The sequence below is a fragment of the Chelonia mydas genome, chromosome 1 (genome assembly GCF_015237465.2).
Source record: "Chelonia mydas isolate rCheMyd1 chromosome 1, rCheMyd1.pri.v2, whole genome shotgun sequence".
NCBI lineage: Eukaryota > Metazoa > Chordata > Testudines > Cheloniidae > Chelonia > Chelonia mydas.
In genome coordinates this window covers 3815514-3841689 of record NC_057849.1, presented here as the reverse complement: position 1 = coordinate 3841689, position 26176 = coordinate 3815514, and the positions used below count along the sequence as shown (strand labels likewise).

General features: G+C 52.7%; 1 protein-coding gene and 1 pseudogene across 4 annotated transcripts; one reads left to right on the top strand and one right to left on the bottom strand.

Moving 5' to 3' along the window:
* Window positions 1–457: 457 nt before the first annotated feature.
* LOC102941982 (zinc finger protein 883) lies at window positions 458–11693 on the bottom strand. 4 transcript variants are annotated; one of them, XM_037908521.2, is made up of 6 exons: window positions 11407–11693; window positions 8755–8848; window positions 8108–8188; window positions 7534–7635; window positions 5666–5767; window positions 458–2526 (listed from the first exon to the last, which is right to left on the bottom strand). In XM_037908521.2, exons 3-6 carry the CDS (start codon window positions 8157–8159, stop codon window positions 983–985), a joined length of 1800 nt encoding a protein of 599 aa, XP_037764449.1. In that variant the 5' UTR covers window positions 8160–8188; window positions 8755–8848; window positions 11407–11693; the 3' UTR covers window positions 458–982. The 4 variants fall into 4 exon arrangements, with proteins under 4 accessions (XP_037764449.1, XP_043382436.1, XP_037764514.1 ...); XM_043526501.1 differs by lacking the exon at window positions 11407–11693 and adding an exon at window positions 9047–9925 and having other exon boundaries at window positions 8726–8848; XM_037908586.2 differs by lacking the exon at window positions 11407–11693 and adding an exon at window positions 9047–9925.
* A 13075-nt stretch (window positions 11694–24768) lies between these two features.
* Window positions 24769–25876, top strand: LOC122462413 (annotated as a pseudogene).
* Window positions 25877–26176: the final 300 nt, after the last annotated feature.

The window sequence follows — 26176 nt, the reverse complement described above, 5'->3', positions numbered from 1 at the left end:
TAGATGACCTCCTGAGGTCTCTTCCAACCCTGATATTCTATGATTCTATGACAGCACCCGCATATTGTTGTGAAGGCTTTCCCTTAGACACTGGAATATATCACATCCCCCTTAACTTTGGGCCAGACACTTGGCTACTGGCTGCTGGCCCAGCTCTCTTGGCTTCAGCCGAGCAGTACCATTAACACCAGTTGAGGATACAGCCCATTGGCCGTAGCTAACTTGGCTGCTCGTTCCTTCAGGGTGCGAAGGGCCTCAAACCAGCTGGCTCAGTGCCATTTGTACCTGTTTTGGTCCCCTAAACGCTAGGGCAGGGGATGACTTTGCAGCAGTTTTGTAGAACTGATCCACCAAGCTAAAGGACCTCACCTTAGCATGGTCTCAAAGTTCTGGGTATGGGATTAGTTAGCCCCTTCACGTAGCATGTGCATGAATTTAGTGAGACTAGTGATGGCGGTGGCTTTTCTTATGTTTGTTTAATTCCTCATCGGCAGGGGAAAGAGGAGAAGTCAAAAAGGGGACACAGGAGAGAAATCTCGCTGCTGAAGAGTAACAAGAACCAGCTCTGTCGGTTTTTTTCCCCTTGACCCCCCACCACACGTAGTTTAACAGCGTTTGCCCAACTTCCTATGGCTTTGTAGCACGTCCAGTTCTCTCTAGCTCTTACTCCGATTCTGTCGTGCTCGTGATAACCTGTCAGGAAGCAGGTGTCATTCCGGGGTGAGATTTCCCTCCCTGCAAGGACCTTTCAGGTGACACTGGGGTTCTTGCAGGGGGAGAGGCGTGGGGGTGGTCACCAGTGGCATGTCTGAGAAGCCTCTCCCCCTTAGTGCCAGCACCGCACCCAGCCCCGTGTCATAGGCGTTTCACTGGTGCAACGTGCGTTCTTGTGGATTTGAGACCAGCCTCTCTTGAAATGCTGCGCGGCTCCCCTTCCCGCCTCCCCGTGCCCCCCCGGTGCCGGTGGCACAGGCCCTGGGGCTCAGTACACGGGCGGGGTGCCCCCTGCGTGCGTCCGCTGGTGCCTGCCCAGGTGGTACTTGTGGCTGAAGCTGCGCCCGCACTCGGCACACTTGTAGGGCTTCTCCCCGGTGTGGATGCGCCGGTGGGCCACCAGGTAGGACTGGTTGCTGTAGACGCGGCCGCACTCGGTGCACGAGTAGGACTGGCGGTCGCGGTGGCTGCGCTGGTGCATGATGAGGTCGGTGCGGGAGCCGAAGGCCTTGCCGCACTGGGTGCAGGTGAAGGAGCGGCTCTCGCCGTGCACGCGCTGGTGAACCAGGAGCTCGGGGCGGGAGCCGAAGCTCTTGCCGCACTTGTTGCAGTAGACGAGCCTCTCGGCGTGCGAGCGCTGGTGCGTGATGAGGTCGGTGCGGGAGCCGAAGGCCTTGCCGCACTGGGTGCAAGTGAAGGACTGGCTGTCGCCGTGCACGCGCTGGTGAACCAGGAGCTCGGCGCGGGAGCCGAAGCTCTTGCCGCACTGGTTGCAGGAGACGAGCCTCTCGGCGTGCGAGCGCTGGTGCATGATGAGGTCGGTCAGGTAACTGAAGGCCTTGCCGCACTCGGGGCAGGGGTGCACGTTGGCGGCGTGGCTGGCCTGGTGCCGGCCGAGGTCGGCCTGGCCGGCGAAGACCTTGCCGCAGTCTGTGCACAGGCACCATGTGGACTCGGGGTGGGTGCGCTCGTGCAGGATCAGGTCCGTCTTGGAGCTGAAGCGCCGCTCGCAGCTGCCGCACGGGAACCAGCGCTCCTTGGGGTGGCACAGCTGGTGCGACGCCAGCTCGGCGTGGAAGCAGAAGCTCTTGCCGCACTTGGCGCACTTGTAGGGCCGCTCCTCGGCGTGGATGCGCTGGTGGCTCAGCAGGGCGGGGTGCGAGCGGAAGCTGTCGCCGCAGTCGATGCAGGCGAAGGGCTTCTCAGCCTCGGGGGCCCGCAGGGGCGCGGCCGGCTCAGCACCGCCCTCCAGGGCCGCGGCCGGCCCCGCGTGGGCCTGCTGGTGGGTCACCAGCTCGGCGTGGGAGCCGTAGGCGCCGTCGCACCGGGCGCAGCGGAAGGGGCGCTGGCGGGCGTGGGTGCGCTGGTGCACGGTGAGCGCCGCCTTGTGGGTGAAGCTCTTGCCGCAGTCGGTGCAGACGAAGACGCTCTCCGCCGTGTGGCCGAGCTGGTGCTCCACCAGGGTGGCGTGCCGCCCAAAGCTCTTGCCGCAGTCGGTGCAGATGAAGGTGCGCTCCGCCGCGTGGCTTTGCTCGTGCTCGCCCAGGGACGCCACGTCTCCAAACCGCCACCCGCAGTCGCTGCAGGCCAACGCCAGCTCCCCCACGGGGCTCCTCGGCTGGGAGGCCCTGGTGCTGCGCTTCCCAAGGGCCCTGGTCCACTCCGCAGGAGCGTCCTGCCCGCTCCCTGGCTGGCGGCCAGGGGCCAGAGGGCTCTCATAGGGCTTCCCTGCCAGCACGCAGGGGGCCTCCAGCTCCTTAGTATGGTCCTTTCCTGGCCCTTCTTCCTTAACGGCTTTCGCAGGCCAGTCACCTGTGCAGGGCAGGGGAAAGAGAAGCCAGAGACACTGTTAGAGGCTGCTAAGGCAGGGAACAGCACCAGGGCCATGCCACTTCCCACTAGAGTGCAGTTACCAGAGGGAATGTGTACACAGACAGCTCCTCGCACTGCTCTGCTCCGGTGCGTTTTTACCGCTTTCCCCCGTTATGTGGTGTAGAGACTCGGGTCTCAGTTCTCCCCGCCGTGCCCCTTGTCTAGCCAGGGCATCTCCGCAGAGGGTATGGGAGCGGCTGCCATTCGGAGTGAGTTTGCACAGGTGTGCGTGACCATGCACAGTGCAAGGTCATGGCAGTTCAGGGCCAATTCTCACTTCGCACCAGGAATAACTCCAGGAAAGCTAAAGGAGCTACAGTGGTGTCAGAATCAGGCCCTCTGCCTGAGGGAAGAGCGGGATTCTCTTCTGGTTTGGGCATCTTCAACAGAGATGCTAGCGAAGTGCCATTTGTGGGCCCGGCTGCTACCCCGACTTGCATCTGTGCAGCTCCACTGAAATCAGTAAGGTCCCCCCGGGGCAAACAAGCCTGCAGAATCCTTCTAGTCACAAGAACATGAGAACCGCTACCCTGGGTCAGAGCAATGGACCATCTAGCCCAGTGCCCTGTCTTCCGACAGGGGCTAGTGCCAGGTGCTTCTGAGGGAATGAACAGAACTGGGAAATTATGGAGTGATCCATCCCCTGCCATCCAGTCCTAGCTTTTGGCAGTCAGAGGTTTAGAGCATGGGGCTGTGTCCTGACTATCTTGGCTAATAGCCATTGACGGACGTGTCCTCCGTGAACTTATGTAATCCTTTTTTGAACCCAGTTATCCTTTTGGCCTTCACAACAGCCCCTGGCAAGGAGTTCCACAGGTTGAGCGTGCGTGGGGTGAAGAACTACTTCCTCATGTTTATTTTAAACCTGCTGCCTATTAATTTCATTGGGTGACCCGTGGTGGTTCTGCGACGTGAAGAGATAAATAACCCTCCCTTGTTCACTTTCTCCACAGCACTCATGATTTTATAGGCCTCAATCATATTCCTGCTTAGTCGTCACTTTTCTAAGCTGAACTGTTCCTCATACGGAAGCTGTTCCATGCCCTCATCATTTCTGTCACCCTTCTCTGTCCTTTTTCCAATTCCAGTACATCTTTTTTGAGACGGGGCGACCAGAACTATACACAGTATTCACGGTGTGGGAGTGCTATGGATTTATATTGCGATATTATCATATCTTCTGTCTTATCGATTCTTTTCCCAACGGTTCCTAACATTCTGTTAGCTTGCGTGACTGCTGCTGCACATTGATTTCAAAGAACTCTCCACAACGACTCCAAGATCTCTTTTTTGAGTGATAACAGCTAATTTGGACACCATCAGTTCGTCTGTATAGTTAGGATTATATTTTCCCAGGTGCATCACTTTGCATTTATTTACATTAAATGTCACCTGCCATTGTGTTGCCCAGTCACCCAGTTTTGTGAGATCCTCTTGGAACTCTTCCCAGTCTGCTTTGGATTTAACTATCCTGAATAATTTTGTACCATCTGTAAATTTTGCCCCCTCCCTGTTTTCCCCTTTTTCCAGATCATTTCTGAACATGTTGAATAGGACTGGGCCTCATATAGATCCCTGGGGATTTAGTTGTCTGCCTCCATGTGATGTAATTGAATGGGACTCTTGTTTGCCTGTTTCATGCTAGAGGGAAGGATGGTCCAGCAGTTAGGTTGCTTCCCTAGGACTCAGAAACTGCAGGTTCAATTCCCTGCCACAGCATCTAACTGCCATTTGTGTCTTTCCAAATCTCCCACAAAGACTTTTTGTGCTTTGGCTGCCCAGGGTAGCTGCATTAAAGCCTGTGAGATGCTCAGACAGCAGGGCAATTGGTGCCATGTTAGTACTTAGGCAAAGGAATTTACAATGCTGTGTGAGCCAGCAAAAAATAATAATAATCCTGTTTGCTCTTCACCGCTCTGGAGGAGAAAATGCAAAGTGAGATTTCAGCAGAAAAGGATTGAGGCAAAGGCAGGAACAAAATCCAGTTGTTTTCATAGACTAGAATTGCGCCTCAGGGTTCGATTTATTTTTTTAAATCACACACAACAAATGAAATACACAGCTGAGCCCTCCCCTGGAATTTGGTGCAGATCAGAGATGAACAGAGAAAGCCGAGTTTGAATTGACTGAATTCCCTTGGAGTGATTTTTTTTCAAAATCAAACAGAAACGGGAAGTCACAGGATGATCCCACAATACAGTGTTCTCACAATAAAGCAGAGCTCCTCCCCCCCAGACCAGCACCCTGTCCGCTCGACTATGCCGCCTTCCTCGTAGCAAAACCTCAATTCATCGGATTTATTTTGTCTAACCAATCTGGGCAACTATCCAAAAGATACCCAATAAACTTCCAGGCCTGACCAGGCTGGTCTCTGCAGTAACCCCATTGAAGTCAATGGACTTACACCAGTGATGGATTCAAGAGGACTGACTTACATCCTATTAACTTCAGCTGGGTGGCAAAGGAGTAAATCAGGGTAGAATCTGACCCAGACTTCTGAAGAGTTATATGCCAGAGGAGACAGGAGAGTCAAAAGGAGGGACACCCACTGGCAGGCTATTGGGAGTGAGGGAAAATTCATGATTGACACCTGTGACTAAGACGTGACAGATGTGGATAAATAAAAAGGGAGACGACGTATTCCCGATGGATGAGAATAGCTCTGTGTGAGGGGCCCACAGAGTCTGTGCGCACCACTTACCTCCCGGTTAAGGGACGACTAGGGTTTGTGTGGGCCCCAACATGATCTTGCTTCCTGACTTGTGTAGTCAGAACCGCAGGGACAGAATGGGCCACCTGGGCAAACAGCCGAACGAGCTTCCAAGTGGGCTGTGTGAATGGGATGATATGGAGGGGCTGCCTGTGATGACAGGGGCTGGATTCCATGACCCAGGAGGTCTCTTCCAGTCCTATGTTCCTGCCCTCCTAGGCAGAGCTGTGTAGTATCACTGTTACACACTGGCAGCTGCGTTCCACCCCAGAAGCGGTTGCATTTCAGGAAATGGGCGAGTGATCTATGTTTGAAGGGCTTGTGATGCACTATGGGCATCTCCCAGGAAATGGGACACTATTCCCTCACCTGTGGAGTTCTTGCGGGTACTTTGTCTCTTTGCAGAGTCCAGGACATCCATGTGCTCACTTCTTTCCGTCTTTACCAAGTCACGTTTGGCACCAGGATACCCTACAAGCAGAAGAGAGAGAATCATCACTGTGAAAATTTCCCCCTGCCTCCCAAGGGCTCACCAACAGGTGGGACAGCCAGGCTTAACCCAGGATATCCATACCGACCATCAGCCTGCAGGGTTGGGCTGACCCAGCAGCTCGTAGGTTAACAGCCCCCAGCCCGGAGCCCAGACTGCGCCAACCAGCGCTCTGGAGGGCAGGCAGCTCGAGCTGCAGGCCAGCTCCAGATCCCAGGCTAGAGGGAGCTCGGGGCGGCAGCTCTATTAACATACAAGGGGTTAGAGGGACGCCCATCACACACGCCCTGTCTGAAGCCCCAGGTACCTGGCTGAGCACATGGGGCCTGGTGCCCTGCCCAGTGAGCCACCACTGACCTCCCCTGGCATCACCCCCGGTGGCAGGGCATCCCGAGAGACCTAGCATGCTTGGGAGTGGGGCCTGAGGCCCGGAAAGTAGCTTTTGAGGTCCGGTTCCAGCTCCTGGGTGGGTTGGGGCGTTCACACTGGTCTCTGGGCTGCTGGGGGCTCAAGCAGAGAAAGGGGGTACATGCATCTGCTCAGATCTGCCCAGAAGTTGCTGCCTCTCTCCATAACAGGCCTGAGGTGGGGACCAGGAGCAGGTTCCGGGGATCTCTGACTGAAGAGCAGCAGAGACCCCGCCTTCAGGATGCTCCCTGGGCAAGTCAGCGACAGGGGTCTGGGATTTTGGAGCTGTAGCCCCCGGGAGGGAGCAGCAGCTTCAGGCCGCAGCCGTGTGCTTGTCCAGCAGGAGGACAGAGCAACCCCAAGCAGCTGGATGCTGCCAACACAGCGGACTCCTGCCCGCCCAGCCAAATACAGCAGAACCGCAATCTGATGAACCAATTGGCGACTGAGGAGTTAATCATTGAACACCTCAGTTACAGGGGTCCGGTGCATAACTTAATCGATTAATCATTCAATGACAGTGTACATAACAAATGGTAACTGTGTACAGTGCACCTGATTTTTCTTTGTCTGAGAGACGTGCACTTCTCCTTTGCCTCCAAACCTTGTTTTTTTCCAAAGCTGTCCAGCTGTTGGAACGCTGGCCGAAGGACTGAAGTCACAGTTGGCGGCAGAAAAATGGCTTATATAACCAGCCATTCATATGATCAATGTTCATAAAATGGGGGTTCTATTTTAGTGGGGGAGGAGAGAGCTGGGGGCTAAAAGTTTGGGGTTGGGGAAGGGACCAGAGTTGAACTACCTCTTCCTCCTAAAATTACGTCCAAGTTTTTTGAGACTCTTCTACTTCTTGGGGTGCATCCTAAAAAGCAACCCCCTTCCACCCCCAAACATCCTCTTTGGGAGAGAAGAGTTCAGAAGCTAGAAGGAAACCGGGCTGGCGCTCCATGAAATTCTTTCAACGCAATTCACTTTCACCCATTTCTCCGAGCATTTTCACAGTCAGAACAGTTCCAGCCATTCCGAGGAACAACTGGTCCAGGTTTGTCCTCTGTTTGGTCTGGACTGTATGAAGAGCTGGTTGACATTTTTAGATGAAAAATGTTTTGCAAATATTTGAGGATTTCCCCCACTCCGCCAGCAAATTGTGTTTTGACCCATTTTACAGAGCGGTCGGAATATTTCAACGCAAAAACGTCCAGGAAAATTTTCAAAAATGTTGCTGCCTCTGCCAAGCAGCAGTAAGTGTTTGCAGGTGATGATTAATGAACAGTGCAATGCGTCAAGCGAGGGATGTTTTCCAGCAAGCGGCCAGTCCTTTTACAATGGGATCACTCACCCTGGGGGACCACTCCCGCAGTGAAGTCCAGGGCATCTGGGAACTGGGGTTCATCCTCCCTTTCAACCTTTATTGAGATGTCCAGTCGGGGAGCAGGATACCCTGAGCAAGGGAGAGCAGAAAAAGTTTTGCCATCACATTCATCTTTTCCCTGAATTTTCAAAAGCTGGCAGTTCCATACTCTCAAAATGCAGGTTAAAGATTATTTAGATAAGTTGGATGTATTCGGTCAGCAGGGCCTGCTGAAATTCATCCTAGAGCACTTGGGGAACTAGCTGAAGCAGTCTCGGAGCCGTTCGCAATGATCTTTGAGAACCCATGGAGGGCAGAAGAGGTCTGAGAAGACTGGAGAAGGGCCAACAGTACCTATCTTTAAAAAGCGGAACAAGAGGTCACAGGAATTTTAGACCAGTCAGTCTAATTTTAGTACCTGGAAAGATACTTAAGCAAATGATTAAACAATCAATTTGTAAGCACCTGGAGGGTTATAAGGAACAGTCGGCATCCATTTGTCAAGAACAAATCAAGCCAAACCAACTTAATTTCCATTCCAGTCTGAATTCCCGTTGCTCACCGGAGCAGACGCTGGCTGGAGTTTCCTCCCCTTCCACGTCCTGAGAATCCATGAGTCCTGCTCAACCCGTCCCCTTTCACCCTGGGGAAAGAGGCAGGGATTAGAAGCGGCACAAAGCCCGAGCACGGCAGAGGGATGCACCGCGTTATAACGTAAGGTTTCACCCGTCTCGGCAGAACCATGCACGTTTCCAACCGCTGCGACGTCTGCTTGGCGAGGGCAGCGGGAGCAGAGGAAATGGGGGTCCCTGGTGCAAGGGCCAGTCCGTGTCTCCTCTCAGGCTGCCATGAGGCGGGTAGTTAGAGCTAACTGTAGGGGCTACTCTCTGGGAGTTGTCATGTAGATGCTGGGCCTCTAGGACCTGGGCTGGGACCTGCCAGTTCTCTCCATACACCCCGCTGACCAGTCAGTACCCGGCAGGCGGCCCAGCAGCCAGGGGCCGTGACTCCACAGCCAGCCAGCACGCCATGAGGAAGGTGAGTGGTCTTGTCATTCTCTTTGTAAGGCCATGAATCCACTAGGAGTCTGGACCATTTGGGGACCCCCGAGCGCTGAAGCCAGCCTGGGCCTTGCACAGACTATCCAGAGCCCACTGAAAGAGCCAAACGGGACCCTCACCCGGCAGAAATCAGCCTCCCTGAACTCACCCTTAGGCACGACCCCAGACTGCACCGCCGGCCATTCTCCCAGCTCCTCCCCGGAGGGGCAAGCAGCGGGGACGCCAGGGAGCAAGGCGTGCACCTGAAAGACAAATCGTGTGACGAGCTCAGCACCATGCACTCCAAACGATCTCTGCAAGGGCAGGAGGCCTGGATCCAAGTGACACACACACACACAATCACATGTGTGATCATGCTTCCGGCTAGCAACCGACCCCTGAGCCTGAGTAACTGTTTTTCAAATAAATAAATAAATAAATAAATCAGCTCTGGGAATTACTTTGCGGGGGTTCGCTGGTCTGTGCTGCCCAGGGGGTCAGACGAGCGGATCAGCTCGGTCCCACAGAAATCTCTTGGCAGCTGATTTGGTCTTAGCCCCTTGTAGCTCAAGGCCCATTGCTCTCCCTAGGTCGGGGGGGCTGGAAATCAGACCGGGAAGGGTTACCAGGCTGGGGAGCCAGTTCAGTGGGGGGCTTGGTAATCTGCAGGCATAAAAAGGAGAAATACGAAAGGGGCAGCTGGCCGGGTGTGTGGGGAGACCAGGCCTGGCCCCCCTACTTGGGGCCCAGAAAGTGGGAGGACTTTTATTTGGACCCTGTCAAAGGCCGAATGAGAGCTTTTGTTTCCCTGTTTGGGATTCCCTCCATTTTGAGCCCTGTTATCTGTATGAACATGGCCAGGATACGTCTCACACAAGCCCACACGCCCCCTTGTCCACCCCAACATCCCCCCACCTGCAATCATGCGCCCTCACACCTTTCAGAGAAGGGAGTGAAGTGCTGGACCAGACGGCACTGTTTTCACGGTGCTAGGCCCGGTGTGTGTGGGGGGGTGCATTCTTCTCTGAAATGTGTCCTAGGGATAAAGCTGCTCTATGCTTTCCTGCCCAGTGGGTAGCCCAGGAGGCTAAGAACTAGTCTACATGGGGAAGTTTCCTGGCATCATTTTGCAGGGATAAGTCCCTGCATGGACATTCTTACCCCAGAATAAGACGGCTTCCACCTGTTAGCTTCCAGCACTTTGAAGGCGACAGAAGCTAAATCAGACAAACAAGGTGGGGGAGGTAATTATTGGACCAACTTCCATTGGAGTCAGAGACAAACTCTGGATCCACAGGGCTGCCAGCATCCTTGCAAGGTGGGAAGGATGGAATCATTGATCATTACCTGTTAGGTTCACTCCCTCTGGGGCACCTGGCACTGGCCACTGTCGGTAGACAGGATACTGGGCTGGATGGACCTTTTGTCTGACCCAGTATGGCCGTTCTTACGTTCTTGTAAGGGCCCACTCAAGGTGAAGGCCCATTCAAGCAGTCACAGGACAAAAAGAGGGGGTTACAGATCGTTGTAATATGCCATAAATCCAGTGTCTATGTTCAGGCCATGACTTTGTGTCTAGCACAGGGGTCTCCAAACTTTTTGGATCGCGCACCCCCAAGGCCAGCTCTAGGGAAGCAAAAAAAAAAAAAAAGAGCGGCCCCGGCGTGTCGCCGAAGATGGAGCGGGGAGAGCCGAGCTGCCACCAGCCTGGCGCCAAAGATGGAGCGGGGAGAGCTGAGCCGGGGGAGAGCCGAGCCGCCGCCAGCCTGGCACCAAAGACAGAGCGGGGAGAGCCAAGCCGGGGGAGAGCCGAGCTGCCGCCTGCTGCCGGCCTGGCGCCGAAGACGGAGCGGGGAGAGCCGAGCTCGGGGAGAGCCGAGCCGGGGGAGAGCTGAGCTGCTGCCGACGAATCAAAGGTCCAGGAGCGCTGCTGCCACCGTGATGGCGGCGCTCCTCCTGCCGCGCACCCCCAGGGATGGTCGTGCGCGCACCCCGCTTTGGAGACCACTGGTCTAGCAGATATCACCTCACCCCCCTGGGCTCTCCAACAGCCTGAGACCCACAGGGCTACAACTACACTGCATAAATCAGAAAGAGCCATTCTTCCTGGGGGGCAGGTGTCCGCAGGGGGAGTTACACCAACCTAGCGACATACAGCACAGCGTCCCAATACCAGCAGGGCGGTGCCGGGGCTCCCCCCGACGGTGCGGCCGTCCCCGGGGCTCCCCCCGCCGGTGCGGCCGTCCCCGGGGGTCCCCACAGGGGTGCTGGAACAATTTGCATCGTGGGGGTGCTGACGGCCAGTTACTGTAAACCCTGCAGATGAGGGAAACCTCTTTAAAACAGGGGGTGCGGGAGCACCCCTAGTTCCTTCACCCGTGAGCAGCGACGCCAGCCCGCCAGGCCCAATAAACTCCCCCGCCCCGTAGACAAGTGCCAAGAATTAGCTCGAGCCCTGGCTCTGCTCCCCAGCCCTGCACAACTCCCCTCTCCGGCGGGCACGAGGGCAAAGCCCCCCCTGCGGCAGGGCGAGCAGCGCCCCCCTGGGTGCAAAGCGCCCCGCTGCTGGGGGGGGGGGGGCGGGGGGCTGCCCAGCTGCCGGCGGGGGGGCCCAGCTGCTGGGGCGGGGCTGCCCAGCTGCCGGCGGGGGGGGGGGCTGCCCAGCTGCCGGCGGGGGGGGGGGGCTGCCCAGCTGCTGGCGGGGGGGGGGGGGGGGGGGCTGCCCAGCTGCTGGGGGGGCCCTGGCCCGTCTCGCTGCAGCCCGGAGCCGGGGTGGCTCCCCCCCCGGACTGGCTGCGGGGCCCCGGGGCGGGCGCGTTACCTGCAGCCGGGCTCGGCGGGCCCCGGGCTCGCGGCGGCCGGGCAGGAGCCGGGCAGGAGGCCGGGGCGGGCCGCGCTCGGCCAGGCAGGGCCCCGTGCGGGAGAGAAGCGGCGGCTGCCTCCGCCCAGCGCGGCCCCCGGAGCCCGGCGCTGCTGGCCGGGGGAGAGCGGGGGGGCCGGACTCCTGGGTTCTGTCCCCGGCGGGGGGGGGGAGGAAAGGGAGGAGTTTAGGGATTAGAGCAGTGGGGGGGGCTGGGATCCCGGACTCCTGGGTTCTGTCCCCGGCGGGGGGGGGGGGGGGGGGGGGGAGGAAAGGGAGGAGTTTAGGGATTAGAGCGGCGGGGGGGTGGGTCTGGGAGCCAGGACTCCTGGGTTCTGTCCCCGGGGGGGGGGAAGAAAGGGAGGAGTTTAGGGATTAGAGCGGGGGGGGCTGGGAGCCTGGACTCCGGGCTTCTGTCCCGGGGGGGGGGGGGGAGGAGTTTAGGGATTAGAGCGGCGGGGGGGTGGGTCTGGGAGCCGGGACTCCTGGGTTGTGTCCCGGGGGGGGGGGGGAGGAAAGGGAGGAGTTTAGGGATTAGAGCAGTGGGGGGGGGCTGGGATCCCGGACTCCTGGGTTCTGTCCCTGGTGGTGAGGGGGGGAGGAGGAGGAAAGGGAGGGGTTTAGGGATTAGAGCGGCGGGGGGGGGGGGGGGGGCTGGGAGCTGGGACTCCTGGGTTCTGTCCCTGGTGGGGGAGAGGAGGAGGAGGAAAGGGAGGGGTTTACGGATTAGAGCGGCAGGGGGGGTTGGGTCTGGGAGCCTGGACTCCTGGGTTCTGTCCCTGGGGGCGGGGGGGAGGAAAGGGAGGAGTTTAGGGATTAGAGCAGTGTGGGGGGGGCTGGGATCCCGGACTCCTGGGTTCTGTCCCCGGGGGGAGGAAAGGGAGGAGTTTAGGGATTAGAGCGGTGGGGGGGGTGGGTCTGGGAGCCAGGACTCCTGGGTTCTGTCCCGGGGGGGGGGGGAAGGGAGGAGTTTAGGGATTAGAGCAGTGGGGGGGGGGGGGGGCTGGGATCCCGGACTCCTGGGTTCTGTCCCCGGTGGGGGGGGGGGAGGAGGAGGAGGAAAGGGAGGGGTTTAGGGATTAGAGCGGCGGGGGGGGTGGGGGGCTGGGAGCCGGGACTCCTGGGTTCTGTCCCCGGCGTGGGGGGGGGGGGGGGAGGAGGAGGAGGAAAGGGAGGGGTTTAGGGATTAGAGCGGCGGGGGGGGGCTGGGAGCTGGGACTCCTGGGTTCTGTCCCTGGCGTGGGGGGGGAGGAAAGGGAGGGGTTTAGGGATTAGAGCGGCGGGGGGGGTGGGGCTGGGAGCCTGGACTCCTGGGTTCTGTCCCTGGCGTGGGGGGGGAGGAAAGGGAGGGGTTTAGGGATTAGAGCGGCGGGGGGGGTGGGGCTGGGAGCCTGGACTCCTGGGTTCTGTCCCCGGCCGGGGGGGGGGGGGGGGGGAGGAAAGGGGGGGTGGTCTGTGGGTTAGCCGGGGGCTCGGAGTTGGACTCCTGGCTTCTGCCCTTAGCTCTGGCAGGAGAGGCGGGGTCTAGGGGTTAGCTGGGTGGGGGCAGGGCTGTTACAGCTGGGACTTCTGGTTTCTGCCCTTGGGGAGGGGGGTGTCTAGGGGTGAGCGTTGAGGCTGGTAGCCTGGACTCCTGGGTTCTATTCTGATCTTTGCTAGAGCCTTGCTGTATGACCAGGTCAGTTACGCCACCTTTTCCAGTCTTCCCCACTAATTTTGGCTCCCTGAGATTTGGGGGCGGGGAGGGGGAGGCCAATTGGAGGTTTGTGTGACTTAATTTTCAGAGGTTGCTGAGGATCTCCAGGAGCCAAAGACTTTTGAAGACGACGACTAACTGTGATGTGCCTCAGTTTCCCCGTCTGTAAAATGGGGCTCAGGCCCACATGGTGATGGGTTGGTGAGGCTTAATTCACCAGTGTTTGTATTCTAGACTGACAGCCTTGGGTGGAGAAGGGCAAAGCATTATTTTCAAGGTGTTTTACATAACTCCGCCCCTCCCCACTTATCTGCCCAGATGCTAGGGTGAGGGGCATTTTCTGAACAGCCTCACTATGCACAGTGACTCGCCCAAGCACAGCAGGAGTTCCTGGCTCTCGGTCCCATGCTCAGAATCTGGAGTTGTTCACTCTGTTCCATAAGGTGTGTGTTTCCTTTGAAGTAATGAGTGTGGACCCCGTCCCTCTGCTTTGTGGGTGGTGGTTACTGAAGACGGGGTATTAAAGAACCTCAGACTGAACCCCGCTGTGGTAGCAGAGGATGCAGAACTGGGTCTTAAGCATCACCAGCCACAGCTGTTCAAAAATCATGAGTCAGACGAGACCCTTCCCCAAATCACATTCAGGTTCCCGCTTCACAGGTTATTCCCTCTGCCACCAAACCTACTCGAGAAAAAATGAAAGCTGAGATTTGTGTGTTAGTTAGCACTTGACTTGTGGGGCAGGGGCGTTAGAAGAGATGTGCGGTATCTTGAGACTGGGCAGTACTGCCTTCTGGGTGCCAGCTCTGGGGAGCAGCACTCGGGGGGGAGAGCCTTCGACACTGACTCGCCCTGAGGCTTTGAACAACTCACCGAGCCCAAAGTGTTCAAAGCTGAGTGGCTAAAGTTAGGCACCGACATTCGTATTTCGGCTCCTCAACGAGCAGCCTGATTTCCAGAGACCCTGAGTTCCCGCCTAATTCCGGGGGAGCTGCAAAAGCTCAGCACCGCTAAGGATCAGACACTGGATGCTCTTGCGAAATGCCGGAGAGTGGACAGCAGAGAGGCAAGGTGGAGGAGGTAATATCTTTTACTGGACCATCCGCTGTAGGTGAGAGAGACAAGCTTTCAAGGTTACACAGAACTCTTAATCTGGTCTGAGTAGGGTTAGGATATAGATATTCAGGCCTGTCTGTAAAGGCCTAGACTCTAAGACTGTAGGTGTATTCTTATCACTTGGCTAGTCATAGAGGTATAAAGGAAAGAATCAAAATCACTGTCTGCCGGTGTAAGGGCCTTCTCTCCCTGTGACAGTCTGAGGCCCTGTGCTTAGGCTAAGGCCTTTGGCTAAGCAGCAGAGGCAGCCATAAGCTGGGAAGCGACCAGTCACCTCCTCACATCCCAAACTAGTCACATTGAAAGAAGGTGCTATTGGCTGTTAGGAATACAATCCTGTCCTGATAACGCTTATCACCTCCGGAGAAAAGGAAGTGCCTAGAAAATGTAAAAGGAAACTTAGTTTGATAGCATCCTGTCTGGCAAGAACTCACTTATCCATAGCTGGGAAGTGAAATCCTCACTTCTGTATTGTTTTGTCATTATAGTTCCCACTTTGCTATTGTTTGTCTGTATAATCTCTGTCTGGTTTTGTGATTGTTTCTGTCTGCTGTATAATTAATTTTGCTGGGTGTAAACTAATTAAGGTGGTGGGATATAATTGGTTACATAACCATGTTACAATATGTTAGGATTGGTTAGTTAAATTTCAGGAAAATGATTGGTTAAGGTATAGCTAAGCAGAACTCAAGTTTTACTACATAGTCTGCAGTCAATCAGGAAGTGGGGGAGGGGGATGGGAACAGGGAATGGGGGTGGGGAATTGGAATCATGTCTTGCTAAGGGCAGGAACGGGAACAGGGACACAGGTGTAAGGCTCTGTGGTGTCAGAGCTGGGAAGGGGGACACTAAGGAAGGAAACTGGAATCATGCTTGCTGGAAGTTCACCCCAATAAACATCAAATTGTTTGCACCTTTGGACTTCGGGTATTGTTGCTCCCTGTTCATGCGAGAAGGACCAGGGAAGTAAGTGGGTGAAGGAATAAGCCCCCTAACAAGTAGCTCAAAAGCTTGTGTCTTCCATCAGCAGAAGTTGGTCCAACAAAAAAATATCCCGTCCCCCACCTTGTCTGTAATGTCCCGGGACAGACAGGGCTACAACAACACTGCAGAGATTGGCTCGATCATAGATGTGGGGTCGGGTCTGACCTATCCCATCCCCCGGGGGGCAGCGATACACTTTATCATCTGCCAAATCTGTAACCGAAGCAACAGCCTGACTTGGAATCTGTACCTGGCCTTTTCCTTGCAGGCTGTGCAGCCTCTCTAGTGATCTACTTCCCTGCCGCCCAGTGGGGTGGAGGACACAGTCTGTCCCTGAGCGTAAGAAGCTCCGGCTCTATTGTAATGAGGGTCAGGGACCATTATGATGATCCCCCATGGCCTCCGGCATAGCATAAGACAGAATTTCACCCAGTAATTTCTGCATCTAGTCTGTAACATCTGAGCCTGAGCAGATCTCTCAAAAAGGGATCCAGTTTTGATTTAAAGACCTGAGGTGAGGGAAAATCCAACGCCTCCCTTGGTAAATTGCTCCTATGGTTAATAACCCCCATTGTTAAAATTTGGGCTAGTTATGCCTGTGTCTGCTAGATTAAAGAGCCTTTTGCTGGCAGAAATCTCTTCCCCGTAGACCATGATCAAGTCACCTCATGAACTTCTCTTGGATCAACTCCATAGATTGAGCTTCTTAAGTCTGTTGCTATCTGGCAGGTTTTTCAGACCTTGAATCATTCTTGCAGCTCTTTTCTGAACAGTTTCAATTTTTTCAACATCTTTTTGGAAGTGTGGACACCAGACTGAATCATAGAATCATAGAATATCAGGGTTGGAAAGGACCTCAGGAGGTCATCTAGTCCAACCCCTTGCTCAAAGCAGGACCGATCCCTGACTAAATCATCCCAGCCAGGGCTTTGTCAAGCCTGACCTTAAAAACTTCTAAGGAAGGGGATTCCACCACCTCCCTAGGTAACGCATTCCAGTGTTTCACCACCCTCCTAGTGAAAAAGATTTTCCTAATATCCAACCTAAACCTCCCCCACTGCAACTTGAGACCCTTACTCCTTGTCCTGTCATCTGCTATCACTGAGAATAGTCTAGATCCATCCTCTTTGGATCCACCTTTCAGGTAGTTAAAAGCAGCTATCAATTCCCCCCCTCATTCTTCTCTTCCGTAGACTAAACATCCCCAGTTCCCTCAGCCTCTCCTCATAAGTCATGTGTTCCAGTCCCCTAATCATTTTTGTTGCCCTTCGTTGGACTCTCTCCAATTTTTCCACATCCTTCTTGTAGTGTGGGGCCCAAAACTGGACACAGTACTCCAGATGAGGCCTCACCAATGTCAAATAGAGGGGAATGATCATGTCCCTCGATCTGCTGGCTATGCCCCTACTTATACAGCCCAAAATGCCATTGGCCTTCTTGGCAACAAGGGCACACTGTTGACTCATATCCAGCTTCTCGTCCACTGTAAACCCTAGGTCCTTTTCTGAAGAGCTGCTGCCAAGCCATTCGGTCCCTAGTCTGTAGCGGTGCATGGGATTCTTCCGTCCTAGGTGCAGGACTCTGCACTTGTCCTTGTTGAACCTCATCAGATTTCTTTTGGCCCAATCCTCCAATTTGTCTAGGTCCCTCTGTATCCTATCCCTACCCTCCGGCGTATCTACCACTCCTCCCAGTTTAGTGTCATCTGCAAACTTGCTGAGAGTGCAGTCCACGCCATCCTCCAGATCATTTATGAAGATATTGAACAAAACCGGCCCCAGGTCCGACCCTTGGGGCACTCCACTTGACACCGGCTGCCAACTAGACATGGAGCCATTGATCACTACCCGTTGAGCCCGACAATCTAGCCAACTTTCTACCCACCTTCTAGTGCATCCATCCAGCCCATACTTCTTTAACTTGCTGACAGGAATACTGTGGGAGACCGTGTCAAAAGCTTTGCTAAAGTCAAGGAATAACATGTCCACGGCTTTCCCTTCATCCACAGAACCAGTTATCTCATCATAAAAGGCAATTAGATTAGTCAGGCATGACTTGCCCTTGGTGAATCCATGTTGACAGTTCCTGATCACTTTCTTCTCCTCTAAGTGCTTCAGAATTGATTCCTTGAGGACATGCTCCATGATTTTTCCGGGGACTGAGGTGAGTCTGACTGGCCTGTAGTTCCCAGGATCCTCCTTCTTCCCTTTTTTAAAGATGGGCACTACATTAGCCTTTTTCCAGTCTTCAGGGACCTCCCCCGATGGCCATGAGTTATTAAAGATAATGGCCAATGGCTCTGCAATCACATCCACCAACTCCTTTAGCACTCTCGGATGCAACGCATCCGGCCCCATGGACTTGTGCACGTCCAGCTTTTCTAAACAGTCCCGAACCACTTCTTTCTCCACAGAGGGCTGGTTACCTCCTCCCCCTGCTGTGCTGTCCAGTGCAGTAGTCTGGGAGCTGACCTTGTTCGTGAAGACAGAGGCAAAAAAAGCATTGAGTACATTAGCTTTTTCCACATCCTCTGTCACTAGTTTGCCTCCCTCATTCAGTAAGGGGCCCACACTTTCTTTGGCTTTCTTCTTGTTGCCACCATACCTGAAGAAACCCTTCTCGTTCCTCTTAACATCTCTCGCAACTCCAGGTGTGATTTAGCCTTCCTGATTTCACTCCTACATGCCCGAGCAATATTTTTATACTCATCCCTGGTCATTTGTCCAATCTTCCACTTCTTGTAAGCCTCTTTTTTATGTTTAAGGATTTCACTGTTAAGCCAAGCTGGTCGCCTGCCACATTTACTATTCTTTCTACACATCGGGATGGTTTGTCCCTGTAACCACAATAAGGATTCTTTAAAATACAGCCAGCTCTCCTGGACTCCCTTACCCCTCATGTTATTCTCCCAGGGGATCCTGCCCATCAGTTCCCGGAGGGAGTCAAAGTCTGCTTTTCTGAAGTCCAGGGTCCGTATTCTGCTGCTTTCCTTTCTTCTTTGTGTCAGGATCCTGAACTCGACCATCGCATGGTCACTGCCTCCCAGGTTCCCATCCACTTTTGCTTCCCCTCCTAATTCTTCCCGGTTTGCGAGCAGCAGGTCAAGAAGAGCTCTGCCCCTAGTTGGTTCCTCCAGCACTTGCACCAGGAAATTGTCCCCTACACTTTCCAAAAACTTCCTGGATTGTCTGTGCACCGCTGTATTGCTCTCCCAGCAGATATCAGGATGATTGAAGTCGCCCATGAGAACCAAGGTATGTGATCTAGTAGCTTCTGCGAGTTGCCGGAAGAAAGCCACGTCCACATCATCCCCCTGGTCCGGTGGTCTATAGCAGACTCCCACCATGACATCACCCTTGTTGCTCACGCTTCTAAACTTAATCCAGAGACTCTCAGGTTTTTCTGCAGTTTCATACTGGAGCTCAGAGCAGTCATACTGCTCCCTTACATACAGTGCAACTCCTCCACCTTTTCTGGCCTCCCTGTCCTTCCATGACAGTACTCCAGTCATGCAAGTTATCCCACCAAGTCTCTGTTATTCCAATCACATCCTAATTCCCTGACTTTGCCAGGACCTCCAGTTCTCCCTGCTTGTTTCCCAGGCTTTGTGCATTTGTATATAGGCATTTGAGATAACCCGCGGATCGCCCCTCATTCTCAGTATGAGGCAGGAGCCCTGCCCTCTCGCGTGCTCCTGCTCGTGCTTCCTCCCGGTATCCCACTTCCCCACTTACCTCAGGGCTTTGGTCTCCTTCCCCTGGTGAACCTAGTTTAAAGCCCTCCTCACTAGGTTAGCCAGCCTGCTCGTGAAGATGCTCGTCCCTCTCTTCGTTGGACTGGACACGGTATCCGGTAATGGTCTCACTGTTGCCAAAGACAGACACAACGCTATCTCCCTACTCCCCCTATATATTCCCCGGCCCCTGCTAAATGGTTCCCGACAAGGGTTCGGCCGTCCCCGCAGCCAGCTAGGCCTATCCCCTCCGTCCCTTTCCTTGTGACAGGCTCAGCCTGCATGCCCAGCTTCCCGCTGTCCAAGCCTGCCTGTAGCAAACGTAAGGGCAGGCTCAGTACACGTGACCAGGGCGCCCACATGAAAAACAGACTTCTGGTCTGTGGGGGATGGGACAGGAGTGGTGCTAGCCCTCGGGTGGCTCCTTCCCCCTGAAACGCACCCGGAGTGGGAAATGTGCTGGCAATGGCAGGGTGGCTGTTCGCTGCTTTGTCTTGGAGAGCAGCGGGGCTCCGGCCAGTCGTCTGTCCCTGTGCAGTTCTGGCCTCTGAACCCCCATGCCAAGGGGCAGCTCGCTGCTCCAGGGAACTGCCTGGGAGGTTTCCTTGGCTAGGCAAAGAGGCCTGGTGCAGCTCCTATTCTGTAGTTATTCGCAGACGTAGAGCACAGGCAGGAACCATGCAAGTTCCCGTCACGCTGACCAGTCACTGTGCCACAACCCAGACCTGGAGAGACGGACCCCGTCCCGTGCTCAGAGAGTCTGCATGGCTGGCCAGTCTCTTTGGTCTCTCTGCAGAGCCTGGGAAATAGACACGGGGAAGTGGTCAGTTTGGTGGCACGGACTGTGATCTCCACTTGTTTTCACGTGAGCCGCAAGACAGCCATCCGAGAGTGACAGCAGTTGGATCCAAACACCCTGACCAAGCCGTGAAAGGCAGTGTACCCTGTTCCCAACCCTCAAAGTACTCCAAACAAACGTGTCTGTTACCCTTTTATGAATCGGCTTGTTTTTCACCCCCGTAAGTATTTAGCATGGGGGGAACAACTACACAGAGGTTGGCCAGCAGGATGTTGTAGAATAATAGCATGAAACAAATGTGGGAGCCGCAGGTGCTGAGAACCATGAGCCAGGTGTCCTTGGATGGCAGCTGGAAGACGGCCCTGAGGATCAGAGCATAAGACACAGCGATAAAGGCGACATCTAGCCCTGTTGACAACAGGGCAACTGTTAAACCATACACAACGTTGACTTTTATATTGGCACTGGCCAAGCTGCTTATGCCCATGTGCTCACAGGAAGAGTGATGGATAATGCAGTACGTAAGTCTTTGAAGCAGCAAGATGAATGGGAGAACTATATAGAGACTTCTAATTACAGCTGCCAGCTCTATTCTCCATACTACCGAGTGCGTTAATACAGCTGCATATCTCAAGGAGTTGCAGATGTTAATGTACTGATCAAACACCATTTGTCTGATGTTGCACCCCATAATGCTTTACGGTGTCAAAGTTTGACCCAGACTCACAATTTATCAGACCACTCTGTTTTATTAGCAAAGCTGCTCTGCTAATACATTTAGAAGTGAGTCCCCCGAGTGGGGCTTATGTCTCTTAATTTATACAGTTTTTTTGAGAACAAGTTACAGAGAAGTTACAGACAAAAGAAGAAAAAGATTTTAGTCACCACCCTTCGAGATCCCTGAGACCAGTCACGTATCTTCAATTACCTGCCACCCTTAACAATCTCCTTTAACAGCTTCCAGTTAACTTAACTAATTGCCCTTCACACCTTCCATTCTGATGCCTGCTTCTTAGACGTGCTGGCTCTATCTTAATTGTTTCTCCATTCAAAAGCTAACTATCCCTACGTGTGCTCCCTCAGATACTTTGTAACATGTTTTGGCATGCCCTCTCATATACAAGGTATCCAGCATGTCCCCTTATACAATGTTATACTTATACAATGTTATACTTCCACAATGGGACTATGCTTATGAATGTATATATGACTGTAGTGAGGTGGCTGCCCCACTCCTATGCTAGATGGGGCTTCAGCAGGCCAGAGAGGCTGCGCAGGTGGGCGGCCAATCAGAGAAGGCCTGTGAAAAGTGCTGGGGTGTAAAACAAGATGATGATACAGACGTGGGAGCCACGGGTGCTTAAAGCCTTGAGCCAGGCATCTTTGGTGGGGAGCCTGAAGACAGCCCTGAGGATCAGTGCATAAGAGATGCCAATAAGCACAACATCTAGTATAACGGTTACAATCGGCACTGCAAAGCCATACCGGATATTGATGGTTATGTCTGCACAGGCCAGTCTGGCCACCCCTATATGCTCGCAGTATGAGTGCGGTAGGACGTTGCTTCACATAAAGTGAAACTGAAATGTGCTTTCTTTGAATGCCATACAAACCAGAGTCTAAGAGCTACATTCAGACCTGTAAAGAACAGAAACATATCATGTGACAGTGACCAGTCAGGAAGCTCAGATGTCAGATAGGAACACCTGCAACCCACTGTAAACAAGCCACAGTGCAAGCGTTATTGGGTGAATAATTTCAGATAACTAATATATGAAAGCAAATCTCAGTCAGCTCTAGGAGGATACACAAACAGAAACCAAAATGGTGAAGTTCAGCTCTATTTGGAATGATTCACCCAGCTGTATTCCTACTTTGTATTTTCCCGTTGAGCAATGCTGAATGCAACAGTCAGCTACTGAACAACTAAATACGGCAACTCAGTTTAGTCACTGCAGAATGGATCACTAATGGCTTCATAGATTCTAAAGCCACAGGGGACCAGCGTGATCATCATGTCTGACCTCCTGTATAACACAGCCCAGAGGACTGTCCTGAATCAATTCCTGTTTGAACTAGAGCAGATCTTTCTAAAAGCCCTCCACTCTTGATTTAGAGATTGTCAGGGATGGAGAATCCACCTCAACTTGTGGTAACTTGTTCCAAGGGCTAATCACCCTCACTGCGAAGAATTTGTGCCTTATTTCTAGTCTGAATTTGTTTAGCTTCACCTTCCAGCCATTGAATCTTGTTAGACATTTGTAGACTGAAGAGCCCTCTATTATCACATTTCTGTTCCCCAGCTCGGTACTCCTAAAGTGTGATCAAGTCACCCTTCACCTTCTCTTTGATAAACTAAGGTCTATCACTATAAGGCAGCTTTTCCTATCTTGTAATCATTTCCGTGGCTCTTCTCTGACCCCTCTCCAGTTTATCAACATCCTTCTTGAATTGAGGACACCAGAGCTGGACACAGGATGCCAGCGGCAGTCACCCCAGTGCCAAATACAAAGGTCATAGTGTGATGGGTTGGATCACAGAGATGCCGTTGGTGCTGCCAACTGATGTGCCAAGACTACTTCTGCCTCTGCTTTCCCTGCCAGCCTGGGACTTCAGAGCCCTGCCTGGTTTGAGCCAGACCCGCTAGCCTGCTGCAAACCCAGAACCAGGTCTGAACCACATCCTCTAACAGCTGAAGGCTCAATTGAAAGCAACTTTGGAAGTGTTCCTGTCTTTAATACTCAGATACCCAACTCCCAATGGGGTCCAAACCCCAAATAAATCAGTTTTACCCTGTATAAAACTTATACGGGGTAAACTTATAAATTGTTCACCCTCTATAACACTGATAGAGAGATATGCACAGCTGTTTGCCCCCCCCCCCCCCCCCCCCCCCCCGTATTAATACATACTCTGGGTTAATTAATAAGTAAAAAGTGATTTTATGAAATACAGAAAGTAGGATTTAAGAGGTTTCAAGTAATAACAGACAGAACAAAGTGAATTACCAAGCAAAATAAAATAAAACACGCAAATCTAAGCCTAATACAGTAATAAAACTGAATACAGATAAAATCTAACCCTCAGAGATGTTTCAATAAGTTTCTTTCACAGACTGGACACCTTCCTAGTCTGGGCCCGATCCTTTCCCCTGGTACAGCCCTTGTTCCAGCTCAGGTGGTAGCTAGGGGATTCCTCATGATGGCCGCCTCCCCTTGTTGTGTTCCACCCACTTATATATCTTTTGCATAAGGCAGGAATCCTTTGTCCCTCTGGGTTCCCACCCCTCCTTCTCAATGGAAAAGCACCAGGTTAAAGATGGATTCCAGTTCAGCTGACATGATCACATGTCACTGTAAGACTTCATTACCCACTTGCCAGCACACATGTACACAGGAAGACTTACAAGTAAAACAGAGCCATCTACAGATAATTGTCCTGGTTAATGGGAGCCATCAAGATTCCAAACCACCATTTATGGCCCACACTTTGCATAATTACGATCGGCCCTTAGAGTTATATTTTATTTTTCTAGTTTCAGGTACAAGAATGATACATTCATACAAATAAGATGACCACACTCTGTACATTATAAGCTTTGTAATGATACCTCACAAGGGACCTTTTGCATGAAGCGTATTCTAGTTACATTATATTCACATTTATTAGCATATTTTTATAAAATCATATAGAGTGTGTCACACAGGGATTTGACCATAGGTCTCCATGTTAGGGGCTTATTCCTTCACTCGCTTACTTCCCTGGTCCTTCTCGCATGAACAGAGAGCAACGATACCTGAAGTCCAAAGGTGCAAACAATTCAATGTTTATTGGGGTGAACTTCCAGCAAGCATGATTCCAGTTTCCTTCCTTAGTGTCCCCCTTCCCAGCTCTGACACCAGAGAGCCTTACCTGTGTCCCTGTTCCCATTCCCCCCCCCCCCTTAGCAAGACATGATTCCAATCCCCTACCCCATTCCCTGTTCCCATCCCCCCCCCCCTTACTTCCTGATTGACTGCAGATTATATAGTAAAATTTGAGTTCTGCTTAGCTATACCTTAACCTATCATTATACTGAAATTTAACTAACCAATCCGAACATATTGTAACATGATTATGTAACCAATTATATTCCACCACCCAGCAAAATTAATTATACAGCAGACAGAAACAATCACAGAACCAGACAGAGATTATACAGACAAACAATAGGGAAATGGTAGATTAGAACAACACAGAAATGAGGATTTCACATCCCAGCTATGGATAAGTGAGTTCTTGCCAGACAGGATGCTATCAAACTAAGTTTCCTTTTACATCTTCTAGGCACTTCCCTTTCTCTGGAGGCGATAGGCACTGTCAGGACAGGATTGAATCCTAACAGCCCAATAGCACCTTCTTTCAATGTGACTAGTTTGGGATGTGAGGAGGTGACCAGTCACTTCCTAGCTTATGGCTGCCTCTGCTGCTTAGCCAAAGGCCTTAGCCTAAGCACAGGGCCTCAAACTGTCACAGTAAGAGAAGGCCCTTACACCGGCAGACAGTGATTTTGATTCTTTCTTTTATAGCTCTAGAACTAGCCAAGTGATAAGAATACACCTAAATTAGAGTCTTGGCCTTTAGAGACAGGCCTGAATATCTATATCCTAACACTCCACATCCCATGCGAGCGCCCGGTTTACTGGGCTGTGGGTTCATTGTCTCTCACAAGGACAGCGTGTTGCGGGCCAATCCCCACTGACCACGTGGCAGATCACTCCGCCATTGTTAGGGTCCGAGGCTGGGACGCGCTGGAGTCAGGCGGGCCTGCATCCCCTACCCCCTGCCACCCCACCCCTGGGGTGGGATCCTCCTCAGAGCAGGCCAGGAGGCCTGTGTTAGTCTAGTGCCCGCTGAGTTAGGACACTAGACAGTGCTGGCGCTCACCCTTAACTGAGCCTATGGTCACAAGTCCCTGCAATCAAAAGGAAAATACATGCTTATGAATTTGGGAGTATGAACGTGAGCCTTTTGGTGGATCAGCTGGAGAAGCTGGACAAAAACCAGGTCCTGGACATCTACCGGGAGACCATGGCTCTGCAGGAGCAGCTGAAGGCATGCCAGGAGGAGAATGCCACCAAACAGATTGCCCCCCGTCAGCATGGCCTCTATTTCTTGAACGGGGGGGGGGCAAGAGAAGGGGATGACTTGCGGATTTCCAGCTACTGCCAATGCCCACTCCCCAGAGTTCAGCCCACATAGCCGGAGGTGGGGTGGGGAAGAAAGCTCCCCACTCTGGCTCCCCGGCTGCCAGTGTCTCCCTTGTGACCTTAATCACCCCACCCGTAGAGGCAGAGGATGGAAGGTCCATGGAGTCCTGAATCTCCTTTGTATCCCAATTTTATAACCATTTATTTTCCTTTTGATTCCAGGTACCCATGAGTACCATGGTGGACTCATGGGTATCAGCAAACCTGTCTTGACACAGGTGAACTAGAGGGGGCTTGCCTATTCCCATTTCACTGTCCTGCTAACCCAGAGAAGGAACTTTACCGGGTGGCACCTTTGAACACAGATGGGAGATCACTGGGATAGTACAGTCTTTACCAGTGATATGATGATTTGCTGCTGTACAGAAATGATTGAGAGAAGAGAATTCAGTGTGGACAAGGTCGTGATATTACCGTGTATAAGAATTATATGTACTGTAACTCTACAATACTGGCACTACTTATACTCCATTTAAAACAAACCAACTAGTTCAGTCTAAAATACATCACAGATGCCATCTATAACAACTGCGTTTCCTATGCTGGTGCGTCATGGCAGGACATTGACTTTGCTGTTGATGAAAGTGGGTTGTAGATAATTTATTCAACAGAGGCAAATACAGGTAACATTGTGATTAGCAAACTCTCTGCAAGTGCAAAACACCTGGTATAGCAGGCCACACAAACCTTCTGTTTCCAATGCTTTCTTTATATGTGGGGTTCATTATGCCATTAGATCTGTCCACACTCGGCAGAAGGTCTTTTGTATGTACAATATCAAGACCAGGAAAGAGGGCAGAATTAGCACCATGCTGGATAAAATGTTTAACACAGTGCAAAGTATCAACTTGTGACGAAGTGGGAATGTTCTTAATGTTTTCTCTGGTTTCAGAGTAACAGCCATGTTAGTCTGTATTCGCAAAAAGAAAAGGAGTACTTGTGGCACCTTAGAGACTAACCAATTTATTTGAGCATAAGCGTTCGTGAGCTACAGCTCACTTCATCGGATGCATACTGTGGAAACTGCAGAAGACATTATATACACAGAGACTATGAAACAATACCTCCTCCCACCCCACTCTCCTGCTGGTAATAGCTTATCTAAAGTGATCACTCTCCTTACAATGTGTGTGATAATCAAGTTGGGCCATTTC